Source organism: Nesoenas mayeri (assembly GCF_963082525.1).
Source record: "Nesoenas mayeri genome assembly, chromosome: 8".
Taxonomy (NCBI): Eukaryota; Metazoa; Chordata; class Aves; order Columbiformes; family Columbidae; genus Nesoenas; species Nesoenas mayeri.
The window spans coordinates 8,942,509-8,960,331 of record NC_137554.1 but is presented as its reverse complement, the minus strand read 5'-3'; the positions used below and the strand labels follow the sequence as shown (position 1 = coordinate 8,960,331).

General features: G+C 38.9%; 1 protein-coding gene across 4 annotated transcripts in view; it reads right to left on the bottom strand.

Moving 5' to 3' along the window:
* Positions 1 to 17,823, bottom strand: part of PRKACB (protein kinase cAMP-activated catalytic subunit beta) — a gene marked incomplete at its 5' end in the record, with an annotated part of 70,408 nt that overhangs the window by 21,806 nt on the left and 30,779 nt on the right. For 2 of the 4 annotated variants that reach the window (XR_013922409.1, XM_080348462.1), the window contains one exon: positions 12,724 to 12,910. The exons of the other annotated variants lie outside the window; for them this stretch is intronic. Coding sequence is in view for 1 of the 2 variants with exons in the window: in XM_080348462.1 (XP_080204588.1) it covers positions 12,724 to 12,910 (187 nt within the window). Of the gene's footprint in view, positions 1 to 12,723; positions 12,911 to 17,823 lie in introns of those variants that run through there. 4 annotated transcript variants of the gene reach the window in all.

Genomic DNA, 17,823 nt, shown 5'->3' with positions numbered 1-17,823 from the left:
ACTAAACATTGGGCATCACTACAAACCCCCATCTGCTGTGCTAAATGCCAATCTCTGCTTGGTATTTAAAGTGCCCTTTATCAAAATACAATTCAATTTCTGTTCCAAAACTGTAATATAATCACTTGAAGTCTGGAATTAAATGAGTTATTTAATTAAATCTTGTATTTCATTTAATAAAAAAAAAAAATGTATGAAGATATTCTGGTAAATTTATCTGTATATTTCATTTTTATAAAAACAATATTTATAGCCTTAAATGTTATTGAGATGTATATAGATGCGTCTGTGAATCCAGTGGTTATGGTAACCACATTTCAGAAACAAGTGAGAAGCCAACGATTCAAGTTCTCAGTCCCACTCTCACACCATTAACCTCTTGCCTTAAATATCTTTACATTTCTCTTTCGATTAGCAGGAAAAACATCACAAGACTTTCAGCAAGATTCTTCTACCCTGGCAAGCCTTTGAAAAAAAACACAACTAAGTGTTAATACACTCAAAGGAAGTAGCATGAGCACCAGTTGACGTTTTAATAGCTGGGAAACCCTTCAAAACAGAAACTAAAATAGTATCATTGAAACAGACCACCAACAAGAACAAAACGCTCTGTTTTGCACTATGTGAAAACAGTGGTGAAAGATGTCCAGTGTGATAGAGGTCTGGTCGAGGATACATCACCATTGTGGTGAGACACTTGCTGGCTCTCGTGAAAAACTGACCAGCGAGAATTGTGTCTTTTTTCTGCTCTAAGAGATGCAAAGCCAGAAAAATTAGATTAATAAACTGCATCAGTTTAATATCTTATTTATATATATATATATTTTTTACTTTGAGAGCAAAGTTTTGATCTTCCATTTCTGTTTAAACATTAATTATGTTCAAAACCGCTGCCGCAGAGCAAGCTCACTTACACAGCTACAATGGCTAAGAACCTTCAGTTACAAAACAAAACACCACCAAAAAAAAAAACCAACCTCAAACAAACAACATCCCAATAAACCAAAACACAGGGAGCAGTTCCGAAAGAGCTCATTTGCTGGAACGCAAAACCCGAATGTTCTTAGGAAATGAAGGATCACATAAGAATTATTAACTGCATAGATGTTTGCTATTAAAATGGAAGTGCCATCAATTAATCTAACCGCACACTGTAAACACTTCAGAGGAATACTGGCAGGGATGGGAAGAAGTAGGGAAGAGCATGGAAAAACCATTGAGAAAAAGGGAGAGAAGTGGGATAAGCAGTAAATGAAGAGCCATTACAGTTGCCATGCCTGAGACTAGAAGACAGAACTAGAATTTGATTTTTGGGGGAGCACATTCAGGAATTAATTTACAAGGTGCAGGAATTTTAAAATACACACCGTTCTCATCCACTACAATGCAAAATTCAGAATGCTGGCAAAATCTTATTTTAATCCTGTCCGTGATTTTGAAGTCTTGAGCCAGACAATTTCTTGTCACTCTTATAAATACAAATTTGCAACAGTTAAGAGCTCTATAAAAAGCCCAACATTTCTTCCTTTTTTTGTTTTTAATTTTCAGTGCTACAGGCTATAACTTTAAGCTGTAAATTAAACAAAGCTGAAGTCTTACTTAATTTTCATGCTCTTTCCTTGGCTGGCTAGACAGCAACAGCCTGCATAAGAGATGTGACAGATTTAGACAAACCAACAGGAGCTGGGTTTTCAGCTATCAGGGATAATGCCTTTCTCTGTTGAATTTTGAGCAGCAGATACTCACTTACTGCATACAACTGCCACAGTCAGACTGACTTTCTTCTTCCTTCTATTTTTGAGACAACAATTCCCCTACCGCGCCCCTCTCCTTCAATTTTCAGCCTTTCCTCCTTGTTCTTTTTCTTAAATGAGAAAGTACTGGTCCAAACAGAGGCAGTGAACTCTGCTAATGCCAGAAGTACAACATAACTGAGACCACTCTTGGGAGACAGGACCAAACCCAACTAACACCAGGCCACTTAAAATGCGAATCCCTGATATGTTGTTTAAAACACCTCAAGTTTATAACATAAATTAGGAAATGTATTCAGTCACAAACACAAGCAGGTCTTGTAGTAGCTCTGCTTAGAGTTGTACATGCATATATGTCCCAATTCAATAATTTCCCACAAAAAAATGTTTTAAAACTCTGGTTGCTTAATCTTGCTTAATCTTGTTTAATTCTTGCTTAAAAGAGAACCCAGACCCAGTGCTCGTAAAAAATTTAAAAATTAATATACTTCATTAAACAAAGTGACTTGTCTCTTAAGACACAGATGCTATGTTTTCAAGTTACACCAAAAGACTCTTCCTCTCTTCAAAATACCCTGAAACAGCCAACCAAAACCTATGAACCAAACTAGGATTTCTTATTCAAACCCAAAATCATTGATTACATGCAAGACTTCCTCAATGCAGACAAGCAGAATAGCTCCATCTGAACACTAAAGCATGGGACACGACCTGAACTGTCTTGCAGATTCCTGGTGGGCAAGAGCTGTTGTGTCCCTTCTGGTTTCTTGGCCCTCCAGGGTGGCACCTCCCTCTCTTGCCCAAACTTTCCTTTCAAATTAAAGCATTGTTAGCAACGTTTTTCCTATTGGAGTTGATTTTTTTTTGTCCCAGTTCTCTAAAATGACCAGTTAGAACTGGCATCCAGTTAGTTCTTGAATACGTTAAAACTAAGCTTTGGCCTAAGGAAAGGAGTCTCTCTCACACCTTCTTCCTGCCCTTTAAGCGCTCGTTGAAGGGAATAATTCCAAACTGCCGGAGACAACACATTTGTAAATCTGTGTCCTCTCTTGCAACAATCCACGTGCTTTAAGGCTTAGAAGTCCAAGAAATAGCAGCTTGGTTTGTTAGGCTGCAATCCAGTGTTCAGTATGGGCTGGTATAAATACAAAACACCCCAGTCCTGTCCTTCCACAGTCACTGCTGCTCTATCGTGACCTTCCTTGAAAGAGTAAAAGCATCTTTGTGGCTGACTGCCCAGCCAGGTCAGGGAATCAGGCCAGATTAAAAAGTAACGGAGAGAAGGCAGGCAAGGACAAGGGAAGCTAATTTTAATCCAAAACAGCTCCCAGTTCTTTTCATCACATAAATGTTTCTCCTGGGGAAGGGACAGGTGGGGTGGAAATGGGCAGATATGTGGGGTAGATAGAACTGCTCCTTTGCTAGAAGGAAACCCAGTTTGTGCTAGTGTAACAGGACCATGAAAGTATTGGTACTGAAAAGGCTTCTGAGCAATAATTCTAATTTTAAGTTATTAATCTTCAATTATTCTATTAGATAAGTTAATTCTATTTACTTAAAATTTTAATTTAGTAGTTATAAGTTGAATACAATTACTTTCAAAGGCAGTACTTAACACTCCCTACATATAAAATTAGTTCATACATAAAAGGTTATATGAAGTGTTAACACGTACAGTCCTCAATTATCATACACTGATGTGCTTTGTGAGCAATTAGGAATTAAGCTTCATCTGTCCAGTACCACTCTCCATAATTGTAGCTGAGCTTTATCCAGCAAGTAATCTAAAATGTTGCAACTACCACAGGATCTACAGTGGCAAAGAGCACTTTACAGTGTCAAATAGGTATTACTTTAGAAAGAAAATGGAAAATTCTGCTAAAATTGTGAAGACTCTAACACTTCTGTTTCTGCAATGCATCTACTTCCATGGTTACCATGTGGGAAAAAGAAAACGAAATACCAAACAAACAAAGCAAAATGAAAAGGAAAACAAAAAAACCCCACCCCAAAACCAAAACCAACACCCTCCTCTCTTCACAGTATCACAGTATCACAGTATGTTCTGGATTGGAAGGGACCTCAAAAGATCATCTAGTCCAATCCCCCTGCTGGAGCAGGAACGCCTAAGTGAGGTTGCACAGGAACATGTCCAGGTGGGTCTTGAATGTCTCCAGAGAAGGAGACTCCACACCCACCCTGGGCAGCCTGTTCCAGTGCTCTGTCACCCTTACTGAGAAGAAGTGTTTTCTCAAATTTAAGTGGAACCTCTTGTGTTCCAGCTTGACCCCATTGCCCCTTGTCCTATCATTGTTTGCCAATGAGAAGAGCCTGGCTCCATCCTCATGGCACTCACCTTTTATATATTTATAAACATTAATAAGGTCACCCCTCAGTCTCCTCTTCTCCAAACTAAAGAGACCCAGCTCCCTCAGCCTTTCCTCATAAGGGAGGTGCTCCACTCCCTTAATCATCTTGGTTGCCCTACGCTGGACCCTCTCCAGCAGTTCCTTGTCCTTCTGGAACTGAGGGGCCCAGAACTGGACACAATATTCCAGATGGGGTCTCACCAGGGCAGACTAGAGGGGAAGGAGGACCTCTCTTGATCTACTAACCACCCCCCTTCTAATACATCCCAGGATGCCATTGGCCTTCCTGGCCACAAGGGCACAGTGCTGGCTCATGGTCATCCTGTTGTCCACCAGGATCCCCAGGTCCCTTTCCCCTACACTGCTCTCTAATATGTAATTTCCCAATCGATACTGGAACCTGGGGTTGTTCCTGCCCAGATGCAGGACTCTACACTTTTCCTTGTTAAATTTCATTAGGTTATTCCCCGCCCAACTCTCCAGCCTGTCTAGGTCTCGCACAATAAAAAACAACCAAACATCTTAAGAATGAGTTCCAAGACCAAATTTTCTATAGGGCATTACTACAAAGTGTCATGTAAATGTATCACATTCATGAGGAAAGTTTGTTAGCAAATTCTAATAATTAAATGCAAATATACATAATAATCAGATTTTCCTCTTACAGTCAAAGCCACACACCAATGTTTACAGCACTTGCTGCAGTTTTCCTGTAGTTAAGCCACTCAGCCCTCTGCACTGGAACATACTGGGTACCAACTTGCCTCTCCATATTACTACCTCGCCTTCCCTCTTTGTGAAAGTCCAGCGACCAAAGAGGATAACATCTCACTGAGCAGCTATCACGGAGAGCACGTTTCATGGTTAGATTATTAGGAACAGTTAAGCATAAATCTGCAGGTAGTTGATCTGATATGCACATTGCCTATTAAGTTCCCTGCAAGCAGGCAATGCCTCTCCTAATATAAGATACACTCATGCACAAATACCCTCTTCTCTAGGAGTAACCCAAGTTTTGCTAAATTAATTTCTTCTTCATACTGAAAGCTAAAGAACTGCAGGGGCTGTTCATTGTACGGGTGCCCTTTACAAGTTACTGGAAAAGAGCAACTCTTGTGTTTGTTGGGTTTTTTTTCAAATATTTCATACAAGGTATCAAAATAATAGTAGATACACCAATCTTGGTTTAACTGCACTCATGTTTAAGGCCGCTTCTCACAAAGCTACTTGCATTAGCAAAACCACTCCAATTCTCATAAATGTGCTGAAATCAGTAAGACACATCTTCACAGCTGTCAGGGTAAATCAGCAAAACAGCTCTTCATCTCTTCGCGAGATGTGAGCTTCTGACACATCGCTACACTGACATATCTCCTGCAGAACACGCTTTCAATATTTACAGGAAAGGGCTGTCTGCGGTAACCAGCCAAGCAGGAGAAGTTCATTTATAACCTTAAATAGCAGCGAGGTTGACTTCCTGAATAAGGAAGTCTTATGTAAATAAACACATTTCACAATTCAATGCATTGATTGAACAACAAGTTTTTGTTTGCCTCAGGATTGGGGTAAGCAAAAAGTAGGTAAGAGTGTTTACTATATTCTGATAAAGAATGGGACTAGAGAGAAACTAGTTACAGTCAGTGCTTATTTGGATAAAAGGCAGGCATAAAACTTGCACAGAATTGAGTTGCAAATCCTGAAAAAAAAAATTAAATAAAAAAACTAAACCACATTAATTCTTAATGGGCCGAACTATCTGTCAGCAACTGGAATGAATAAAGGAAAACACCAAAAACATTGTTTAATTTACAAAATTGCCCCTAACAACCTCAATAATTAAAGCTGGGAACCTCCTGTTGTGAATTTTAGCCTGCAACAGCAGTACCAGCAGCAACTCTAAGAGGCACCAGGAACAAATAATTATATAAACAATTTGAGATGTAAACTAAAAACCACAGAAAGTCTTACTGGTAACAAAATACATGTAAGAAATGTAACAACAAGGACTACAGTAAGTCACAGTTCAAGATATGCAAGATTACAACATACCAAATACCCTTTCCTTTGGAAGAAAGCCCAATTCTATTAAACTCATTTTTTGCTTATACTCCAAACCAAGCACCCTGGGGGACTGTTCACTGTATGGACGCATTTTGAGAACTACGTCAATGCAGCAATGCCTGTGTTGCCTTTTCTTTTTTCAAATATTTCATACAAGAATCAGAACAAAATACGAACTGAGGCCAACACCTAAGAAATTACCCTAGTCTGCTACCAGAGGGTAACAGGTAATATTGTGGAATTTCTGAAAGAAAGGAACCATTAGTCCCACGAGACGCGTATAGGAAGACGCATACTTCTGGCACCTGGAAATTCCATGGCATCCTTCATTTTCTATAGTCTTTTCAGGTTGCTACTTATTGTCCCTTGCCCTTAAGAGATGCATGTACAATTCCCAGTGCATATAACTAAGATTTTGACCCAACCTCCCTTCCCTCTTGCTCCTTTTCTCCAGTGCACACCAAGCTGGACAGGAATTCAGCAGTCTACCAGCATTGCTCTCATTCTTCCCTCATACTGCTCTGTCCCACACATCTTTGGTAACTGCTATCTTATGAATGTAAATTTCTGTATCAGCAATTCCCTCTATTTGCAGTATTTGAAAGTACTAGCCCAGTTTTGTACTTGGTGATACTTGTGAGTATTAAGCCTGTTCCTAGTGAGACAGGAGATCTAGCAGAGCAGCACCTTTCAGAACCAAGAGTTGGGGCTGTTAGTTACCTGGTCTCCCAGTTTTGATCTGTTCAAGAATGTTCTGTTGTTCAAAACAAAAACCCTAAACCAAAGAAATCTAAAATCAGTTTCTCCTTCAAGTCTTTCCAGGAAAAAAAAAAAAAACAACAAACAAACAAACCTCCTGTAAAAAAAAAAAGCCAATTGTACTTACAATTGAAGAAGATATATCACTTTTTCATCGAGGCTTCACTTGCATCTTGGCAATCTTTCACAAGGAGAGCAACTGATTTTATCCACTGACAGGGTGTAATGTAACACCGCTGCAGCAAAGAGAGCCACAAAGGGGCACTGAAAAGCAGAAGTGGCTTAACTGGGGAGATGTTTCCAAAGACTTAATCTAATTCTCTCTTGATAGAGCAGAAGGTAGTCAACTTTCCCTTGTCAAAATTAGACTTCTCATTTATAGATCTTTTTGATGGGGAACTGACAGTTGGTAAAAGTTGCAGCTCTTTATTTCTATTTTTAATGGAACCAGGAGCCCGGATGTCAAGACGAATTAAATCTACAGATGCAAATTGTGGAACAAAGCCCCAGGGTAAGGAAAACAAAACCAAGCCACCACCACCCCCTAAAAAAACCTAAACAATAACAACCAACAAAACAAAACACCTGTAACCTCTTCTTTACCTATTTTGTAGGAAATTGATTACCTTAAAATGACTCAATCATAACAGAACACCAAAACCAAACCACACCAAAATAGCCACTCAAGCAACAAAATTCAAAATTCATAAAGCTGACTTCCACAAACCTTAATTCTCACGGAAGCTACAACCTAAGCGTGAAGGTGACGGAAAACCCAGCCTGGCAACGTGATGAGCGGAGACCCTCGGACCCAACGAGAGACCTCCCTCTCCATGGCAGACGAAGGCGCAGCCAGGCTGTGGTTTCACCAACCCCCATCTCCAGGGGGGCTGAGCAGGGACAGATGTCCGTGAGGAGGCTGGTGGGAGCCCGGCCGAGCCCAGGCTGGCCATCGTCAGCTCGGGAGGCCACCTGCGTCCTGCACAGCTGCGGGGGCACACACAGGCAGCCAGGCCACGTTTGTCAGGGACAGCCTGCACCGAGGGGCACTTGAGCAGCCCTGAGGCTGTAACGTAAATCTTCACAATGTACATACAAAGTTCTGAGACCTTATCTTATAACTGTACTGGCTTTGACATTTGTCTACTGCACCTTGTACACAAGGGAACAACAGCCACGCTGTTCATGCCGGGGGAGATGACCTCCACACATTTGTCTGAGATAAGTGCACAGAAGCTGGTATCAGCAGTGATATGACTCCTCCCACTCTTTATCTCATGACATGCACAAAAGTGAAACCTTCGTAAAAACAGCCCTTTAAATTTGTAGGATAATGCAAAACCACACAGACACAAACCCCAAATACATGATTATCTGCTTTTTCTTTCCAAGCAATCTCTAATCGTCTCAAATAATTTTCCAAAGCTCCAGACCATCTGCCTGAAACAAAAGGGCATTGTTTCATAAACTAACATATTTGGGCTTTTTGCAAACATTTTTCAAAGGATATCTCTTTCTAAGGAAATAAAGGCACAGAATTCATACATTTAGGTACAATTTTCAATAATATTCCAAGTAAGAATCTAGTACTTCATAATTCCATTAAACTCAAAGTACCTTTTAATAAGTAGTCACAATGATTTTTCGGAAAGCAAATACTAAAATAGATCTAGTAAACTTAGGAGGCAGGTATCTATTTTCAAATAAGACTCCCATCCCTGCTTCCATGAATGACCTCAACTATTCTGCTACCCCATCATTTAGAAAGAATAAAAGCCATAGATGAATAAGCTGGTTCAGAGGAAAAACAACAAAAGACAATTTAGAATTTTTAGGTGATGATTACGATGATCTCAGAAGGCCTCTCTGATTTTATCAATTCACGCAAAATAATTTATTACAAGCGGCACAGAAAATTAAGTGAACCGACATCTATATAATTGAATTATGAAATTTTCCAAATCGGATTCTGTGCCTTAATGATCTGTAACAGTTATTTCCAAATGAAAGCTTTAAAATAAAATTTCTAATGCTAAATACCAGTTATGCAAAGCAAAATTTTTAATAAAACCAGCAAATCTTTCAGACAAGTAGATTTTAATAGAAACCCACAGCGAGTTGAAAACAAAAACAAAGAAATCAGTAGTCGATGCAGCTCTGCAGACAAGAAAGGGAAACCTGGTAGATTTTTCCTGATTGTGAAGACGAAACAAAAAAATAGTGCCCAAGGTAATAGAAAAGACTTACCATCCATGCTGAAAAGCTAGTTTTCAGAAACATATTGCTCCTAATATTAATCCAACAGTTGATGAAGTATGCTCATCTCTACCGAATCTCTGCTTCAATCTTTAAACACACACACACACACACTAAATGGAAAGAGAGAGCACACAGAATCCAGAGAGCTGCTCTTCCTTACGAGCTCTTTGTGATGCAACAAACTATGAAGCACAAAATACCAGCAGTGAAACAAAAATCAATATTCAGGACACAGGTATTTGGTTTTGCTCATTAACTACTTCTGTTCTGACCAATGCTACCTATTCATGTCTAAAGCAACTCAAAATGGCAGGGGAAAAAAGCATGCAAACACCAGGAGGTTTTAAGATGTTCTCAATTATATCAAGCACTGGTTGTTTCCATGGCAACCTTAGACCAGAATTATCTGTTGACTTGCACCCAACTCGTAGTTATTCTAAAGCTTTAATCAGTTCACACAATGTACTCTGTACATTATTTCGTACCTCACATGTATATTTCTCTCCACACACGTATATAGACATTATTCAGATAAATATAAGTCATTCCATGGTATTTGAAAGCACACTGATGTTATTTTGAATCAGAGACCAAATAATATTCCTCTGACTATTCATCACCCTTTCATTTCCAATTCAGAGACTACGAAGATGACCAAGATGCACTAGTGACTCTCCTGATCATTTTAATTATCTAAGTTGTTAATGTGTTCTCTTATTATGCACAGATCTGGAAAACATTTTTATCAGTTCGAGAATAAAATATTCACACTGATCTTACTGGCTTCATGTTCAAAACACAGCAGTCTCTTTCTCCTTTCCTTTCCCATTTCAATCTTACAAAGACCAATAAGCAACTACGAAAATGAAACAAAAATCAAGACATGTTCCATATAAGCTCAAGTGGTCACAGTCAAGACATGTAAACGGAGAATGAAACGGAGCGTTGTGGTGCCTGCCATCGCAGCCCTGTCAGCCTCCGGCTGTGCCGCACAACTGCCCTGGTTACCAGTTCAGGCTGTACCATCACACGTGTGCTCAGTCAGCTTTTTCAAACCAATTCCAAGGCCCACGGTGCCCTGAGCCACCTCTGCCCTACCGGGTTCTGAGGATTTCACAAAACACATCCATTCGTTTCATGCAGCAACCAAGAATCCAAGGCACATTAGAAAAACTGCATGGTTTACATATGAAAAAGACAAAGCAAAGATGGTAAATTTCAAAACCAACCACTGAAAAACCTCTATGGACCACATGGCAAATCACTCAAACCTACGACACTAGATGAGCGACAAAACAAAGTCAGCAGCTCCTTTCTCTTCAAACCCGGAGCTTCACAGTAACTGCTTGTAAAGAGTCATACACAGGACCAGATCTGCTACAGTATTTCATTGCAGCAGCTATAAATACATAAACTTTCTTTCTACCTCAAACCTAAACCAACAAGATTTTGAGAAATCACTTCCCAAATTTTTTGAGTAATTAAAAAGAGTGCTTTTGTCTCAAACATCAGTAGTAATTCATGCTGTCTGCTGTGTAGCTTCACCCAAACCTTACACCAACGTTCCATAAGCTGCAATGATACAGGCAGAATAGTTGAGAATATTCTAATATCCTTACAAGACAAAGACCAGTATGTTTTAGAAACACTGCTTAGTCATTAAACTTTCTGTGAAATTAATCGACAACCTGAATTCAGTGATCCTACACAATTCTATGACATTGAATTCTCAGGTGAAAATCAAACAAGCAACACAGAGCACCAGCAGAAGTTTCATTTTTTACAAATAATTTTCACAGATGATGTATTTTTGTAAAGATAAAGTTAGGAGGCAGTAGTAGACAGAAATAGTCCCTCCACTGTACTCCTTATCTCCTCTATTACACATTTGGCTACAGTGGCAGTGAAATGAGAAACCTGAAATGTAGACTCAGTCCATGTGTACCTACAGTATTCTTATTTACTATTAAAAAAAAATAATATATCTACAAATTGAGAGTAAAGGTTCAGGATAAAGATGCAGAATTTCAACCCAAACCCAAAGATACATAATAAACCACCATTCAGCAACCAGCTCAGTAACTTTGGCTGAGAAAAAAATGCGTGCAACCACTGCGCTGAATTGTGACTTAAAATAGCATTCGCAGAACAGCCATTTTCACCATGTTTATCATCAAGAGACATGACAGTCCATTTCCTCATGGAGCATGTCACATGAGGAAGCCAGCCTTAAATAGAGGGCGACAAAAAATTGTAGAGACTTGTACACAAACGGGTCACAATTTGTAAGTGTCAGTAGGTCAATAGCATTTTTTTCTTCATGTTATATAAACAAAAATGCTTCAGTGTTATTTTTTTCAAATGGCTATTTACATAAAAAAGAGCTTCTACATAAACAGAAGCATGCATCTATTTTTACCAAGCTGAAAACATTTTTGAGAAGCGGAAGCTCAGAATTTATGCACTTTCATCATTTATCTTCCCAACAAAACTAGTCGATCCTTTCTCATCTCATCTGGGAGACCTAGATTGAATCTATTTTAGGTCAATGCATTAACACCTTTTTGTTCCCATGTTTAGTGCTTATCCTCTGAAAACAGATTCACTCCCTACTAATATAATATTTTAAATTGCAAGCAGGGAGCTGTATAAACACTGATTTTCTTCATGGTAACACTGATGTTAAGCACTTCCAGTAAGGCCTATTTTCAACTAATTGTGCTATCTCAAATCCATCCGTGAATCTGAAATCTGGAACGAAATAATCATCAATTATCATATTGTAACTTTAAAACAAGTATTTAACCACAGAGACAATAATTGCTTTGCAAAATAATTCACAGCTTTAAAAGAAAAAAATGAAAATCAAATGTCAATTTACTTAGATTGGGATATTCTCTTAAATCTCTCACTTTTGCTACAATCATGAAAAGTTTTCATCCCTACAATTAATATTGTAAACTGTTCACTAATGAAGAAAAGATAGTCAGCATTCCCACACTAAATTAATATGTAATAGTTAAACCAAACACAATTTTATATTGTTTACCACTGTACAGAGCATTCTGATGTATACATCCATTAAAATAAAACAATGAATGATAAAAAGTTAAATCTGTGCAGTGATGTCTGCCTATTCCAAAATTTAAATATTACAATCTTTAATGAGTTCTCTATTTCTGCTGAACTAGCTGATATAATTTGAAAATAAAGGAAGTAATTGAGAAGTAAAAATTGGGGTGGGAGTTGCCAAAACAAATCAACTGTGCTTTAAGAGAAAAGAAGGGACGAGGGATTAATTCTCCCCCCATCCACAGGTCCATGAACCAGACCCCCACTTCCCCTTGCCCGATGCCATATGCTGTTCTCCAAATTAATACCTTTAGGTAATGAATCGTAAAATTGCTGCGAAAATGTATCACAGATCAGTGCCAATTTTGATTACAAACACGCAAGTTCTTCACTTACTCTGCAAACTCAAGAATGAATCTCTTTAAAACAAGCAAAACCCCCCTACTTACTCGATTTGTCCCACAGGACAGCGAGCTCAGAGCAGCGCTGGCTCTCATGTTCCAGAGCCGCTTTCTGGTCATGGGGACCGCTCTTGGAGTGCCTATGGAAAAGCCGGTTAGCAAACCCTTCCAGTCTTTGCCGTGCCGTGGCTGTCCCTGTGCACTGGTGACAAGGAACCTCCCTCTGAGCTGCCATCTAACACACGGCAACTTTTGCAAAAGCAAGATAGAAAATATCTAAAGGGAGATGAGGAAGCCAGAGGCACGAAGAGCCGTGCATGTGTCAGGCTTCCTGTGGGCAGGGTTTGCTCAACCACCGCTCGCTTCTGCTTCCTTTTCTCAAAAGCTCCATCATGTCCTGGTTTACACTGCTAAAACTCTCTTCTAATGTCAATCGAAACGTTTGCTTTTTAAAAATATGCAATAATTGCTCCAGAAGGTCTTTTCACATTTTTTGAATGCATCACATCATACACATATACACACACATTAAAATATTATCATATATCATTAAAATATTATATCATTAAAATATTATCATATATCAACTTGTTCAGAAGATCAGAAGGTAGATAATATTTTAAATTTACCACAACCGTGTGTGAAAAAATAAGTGACTATTCTGCAGCTCTTCTCCACCATAAAGATGGAGTACTACATAGCAAACATAACCAGCTGTAATGTAATCATCAGTAATCTCATGTTTTCAATGAAGCAACTTTCTAAGCAAGGAGGTTACTTGCAAAACCTACTGAATAAACTAGTATTTTATTATTGAGGAGAAAAAAAAAAGTAATACTTTTCTCCTTCAAGAATTATCAGACTGAAGAAGTTCAATTCTAATGTACATATAAACACAACTGCATTATACTTATCAAAATTCAGTTCTCCTTACTTCAAGAAGGAAGCAAATTCATTTAACTTTTTCAGGAATAAAGTACCAGAACAACCAGTGCTGGTTGTTCAGATCCTTATCCAGCAGCACGCTAGCCCTCCCTGCCCCAAAGGCAGATGGAAGGAGAGTCACAAAGTCATGGTCACTCACCAGCTCCTGACATTGCTCATGCAAAAGCTTTGCATGCAAGTCTCCTGGAATTGCGTAAGAAAGCTTTTTAATTCACAATAAATTGAGTATTTGCAGCTTTAGAGTAAGTCTAGAAAGCATTTTTCATGGTGCATAACATAGGGAAAATAAATTGAAAGCTGCATTTAACATTAAATTATATTAATTTGCAAATTGTGTTATTTTGCATGGTTACAATGGGTAATACTAGATAGCTATTCTTGTGAAAATGGAAACACATGCATTAGGCAGGTTTCCCAGTATATCTTCTGCACATATAAGATGTGGCTTCTTAAAAATTTAGGATATTCTTAAGAAAGATTGAAATAACTTCTCCACAATCTGCCTCCTGTCTTACAGTGAACATGTGTTAAAGACATACCTCTCATTTTTCATCACCATACTTCTCACTGAATAGTTTTCAAATGTCAGCAGATATCCAGCCTTGGACATTACATAACTATTTCATAACAGCTCTGTGCTTCAGAAAAAAAATAAATTACAAACTGCCTATGATAATGATAAAACAATAAAAATGCTGAGGGACAGACTTTACAGATTTGGTTACATTCCTCCTAACGGGCACTTCTAGACTTCTTGTAATCAGCCTCAGTCAACACAGGAGTTTAAATTTCTAGACTCTATGCAAAGCACAGAAACACCCTTTGCTTTCAAGATCTGGATATACTCTGGTAATGTAAATTTTTTCTCCAGTGGCTGTTCAAAATTTGGAACCATCTAAACACTTATAATTTTATACACCAGTTTGCATATCTGGATGAGAACCTGGTAACTTGTTGGTGACAAGACTGCTCTCCCTTGTCAGAGTCCAGCGCTGCAACCTTCCCAGATGCCAACACAGGTCCTTTGCCACATTACACCTTCCACCCTTTCACCTGCTTTGTCACAAGATCGATGCTGACGTCTATGACATCCCATTGGTTCCAGGTTCTACTGGCAGAAACAAGAGCTAGTGACTACCATGGGGATCTGTTTGCATTATCAGAGGTTACAAATACGCAGAGGGGATATATTATGCACCATGTATAACCAAATACTTTGAGAGTAATGCTATGCCATCTTTCATAAAGCAGTGCAAGAAATACTTCACAACAAGATACTTATTTCCCTGCCTGGTGGACTTTCAGGAGCTGGAAGAGCCCCTCTGGAATTGTACAGCTGTGATCCCCTGCAGTTCACCGCAAGTCTCTGGGCACCCAGGGAATTCTTCCAAGAGACTATTTTTTTCTCTGACCTTGGCTATTTTCTCCAGTAGACAAAGCCACCTGGTATGATGGTACGCTCGTCTTGTCTCTCGCCTCTCTCATGCTTCTGAGCCTTTATGTTGCTGTCTTATCTTTCCTAATGTCTTCAGTGAAATCATTTTGTTTCCCTGATCTGCAAGAGAGTAATTTACAAAATTCACATCACATATGTTAGAGTCTGCTAACCTCTAGTGTCAATGGAGATGCAGGCACTGCCAGAGAGCAGCTCTGCCTACCAAAATTCAGAGCTCTAAATGCACCCAAGTGACTAACCTGGACACTTGAATTAAGTGTCAAAAATAAGAAGCAGAAATATGCATCCTCTAGGATCACAGAAGTGAACTGGTTTAAGTGAGAACAGGTTATCAAAAAGGGACTGTTAGAAGATATCCTAAGAGAAAACCTGGATTTACCAGAATTCTACAAACTACTGCCAGCAAACTCTGTTCTAGAGGTTCCTCACCACATGCAAAACTTAAAGAGAAAGTACTGGTCATATTTATACACAGATAGTAATACTCTTTCCTAATCTTAGAAATTTTTTGCATTGATTGGCACTGCCCAATGATAATACAAAACACTACCACACTGACTTTCTGTGAACCTCACATCCCATGTGGACATGGATGTCCTCAAATAAGTCCATGACTTTTCAAGGTAGAATCTCCTACTCCCTTTTACCTAATCTTTCATCTTACTGACATACTAATCTATCAAATCAACTCAACATTAAGTACACCAAGTATTTTATGTGCTATATATGAAGCACAGAATCCACAAGCTCTATCTTACTTCCCAAAAGCTCAATAATCAGCAATGGATAGTGTTTTATCAAAGGCAAAACTCTGTGGCTCTGCTTGTCTTTGGACTTCCACTTGCTAGCCAGTACTGCCAGTTTGCAAATCTTTAAATACCATTAAATGCTTATACAGACGTGCAAACAGACCTGAAGTCATCTTTCTTACGTTCTGAGCTGGAAGAAGAACCTGAGCCAGCTCTAAAGCTGTGCAGATGTTGTACGCCCTCCCAAAAGAGCAGAAGCTGGCTGTGCTCCAGGCAGACCATGAACATCCAGATGTTCTACCCACCCAATGCAAGTCATACCAGGTGTGTGTCAGACTCTGGGCACAGGTACAGCCTATATAATATCAAGCCTGATTAGGTTAATTTAACTTTCACTGTATAACTTTTACTCTACAGAGTCTGTGACCTAGGAAACCTTTCTGCTAGGAAAGATTTGCTTACTTCAGGTCAGTTGTTTACAACAATTATGTTTGAAGACCTGAAGACTAGTCAGTTGCCATCCAGGTCTCATATTAGTTTCTACAGCCAGGCAGCACTGACAATCGCCTCTTTGTCCACATTTACAGTGAAATTAACCCAAACTTCCCAGGCTACAGAGCATACACACTACCTGGTGTGTGCTCGGCAGCTCCCAGCACCGTTGGCCCAGGGCTCAGCGCTGGCGCGGGGGCCACCATGCCCGCAGAGCTCCATCTCCTCAAAGCGCTCCCAAACATGCTCAGTTCACAGCAGCTACGTGTATAATTCAAGGAAAGTGTTAGTTACACAGAAAGATGTAAAGCTGGTTTCTAAAATTTCTGTTCTAAAAGAGATAATGAAGCTCCAACTTCTCCTTGCAGCCAAAGTCAACACTGAAACATGAAGAATTTCCTTTCGGCAGAAATTCTATCTTCACTAGATTCTAGCCATGAAATCTTGGCGATATTTTAAAATACGTTAAAACACCAAGAGAGGTGGGTAACAGATTCATCTATGAATGCAAACAATATATGTGTAAGTTACAGTACTTTGATAAATAATATTTCAGTCGAAATTTTTAAGGTATTCTCCCACAAATTTATAAAAAACAACACAATTACACTAGCCATAGAAAATGGTGAACACTGCGGCCCTCTAATGTGACAAAGGCAACAGAGTTATTTATACTTTTCCTAATGACCAACCCATAGCCTTGTGTGCGTTCCCCAGCACTTAAAGCCTGGTGTCTCTCAGCCACAGATGACAACACCCAGCGCTGGAACCGGCCACTGACTCTTTCAGCTTCTGGCTGAAAAAGAATCAGGAAGCAGTGTAGCTACACAGACAACTTCTTTTTAATAATCTCTGCTAAAATATCATTTCACAGATTCTAAGAAGCAATTCTACCCTATCAGTCAAGCCTTAAAATTAAGGACTAAGAAACAGAGCACCCTCCTTTCCTTGAAGGACCTAGATGGTTGAGTAATGGCATGATTTGTATACTCCAGCTTTAACTGAACAAGGAAAAATACTTACATTATGATTTTAAAACATTTAAGATATTCCTCAAGTAAAGTTACCATTAATTCTTGAATTTTAAAGAAGTACAAACCAAAAAAACATTAAAAACTACAGCAGATCTATATATCTTTGAAATGTATTTAATTTACTCCTAGGATCTACTGCTGTACTACTTAGTTTCATACAGAGAACTGGAATTGCCTCACCCTATGTCAAAACTGGAAGCATCTTCTCTAGTGTTGAATGAAGGGTAACAATTAATATCTTGCAATCAAAAGCATGCAGGAGTTTTTGAGAATTAACTGTATTCCTTGAAAGGACATTAAAAAAAACAGATCCATAATGCAAAATAAATTTCATATCACCTGCAGCTAACTAAAATTCAGGTCTTAATTCCAAATCTTGAAACCTAGTATTTTCCTGGTTACCTACAAAGCTGAGTCTTAATCTCCCTGTTTATGCACATTCCACCTCTCTTTAAGGGCTAAATAAAAAGAT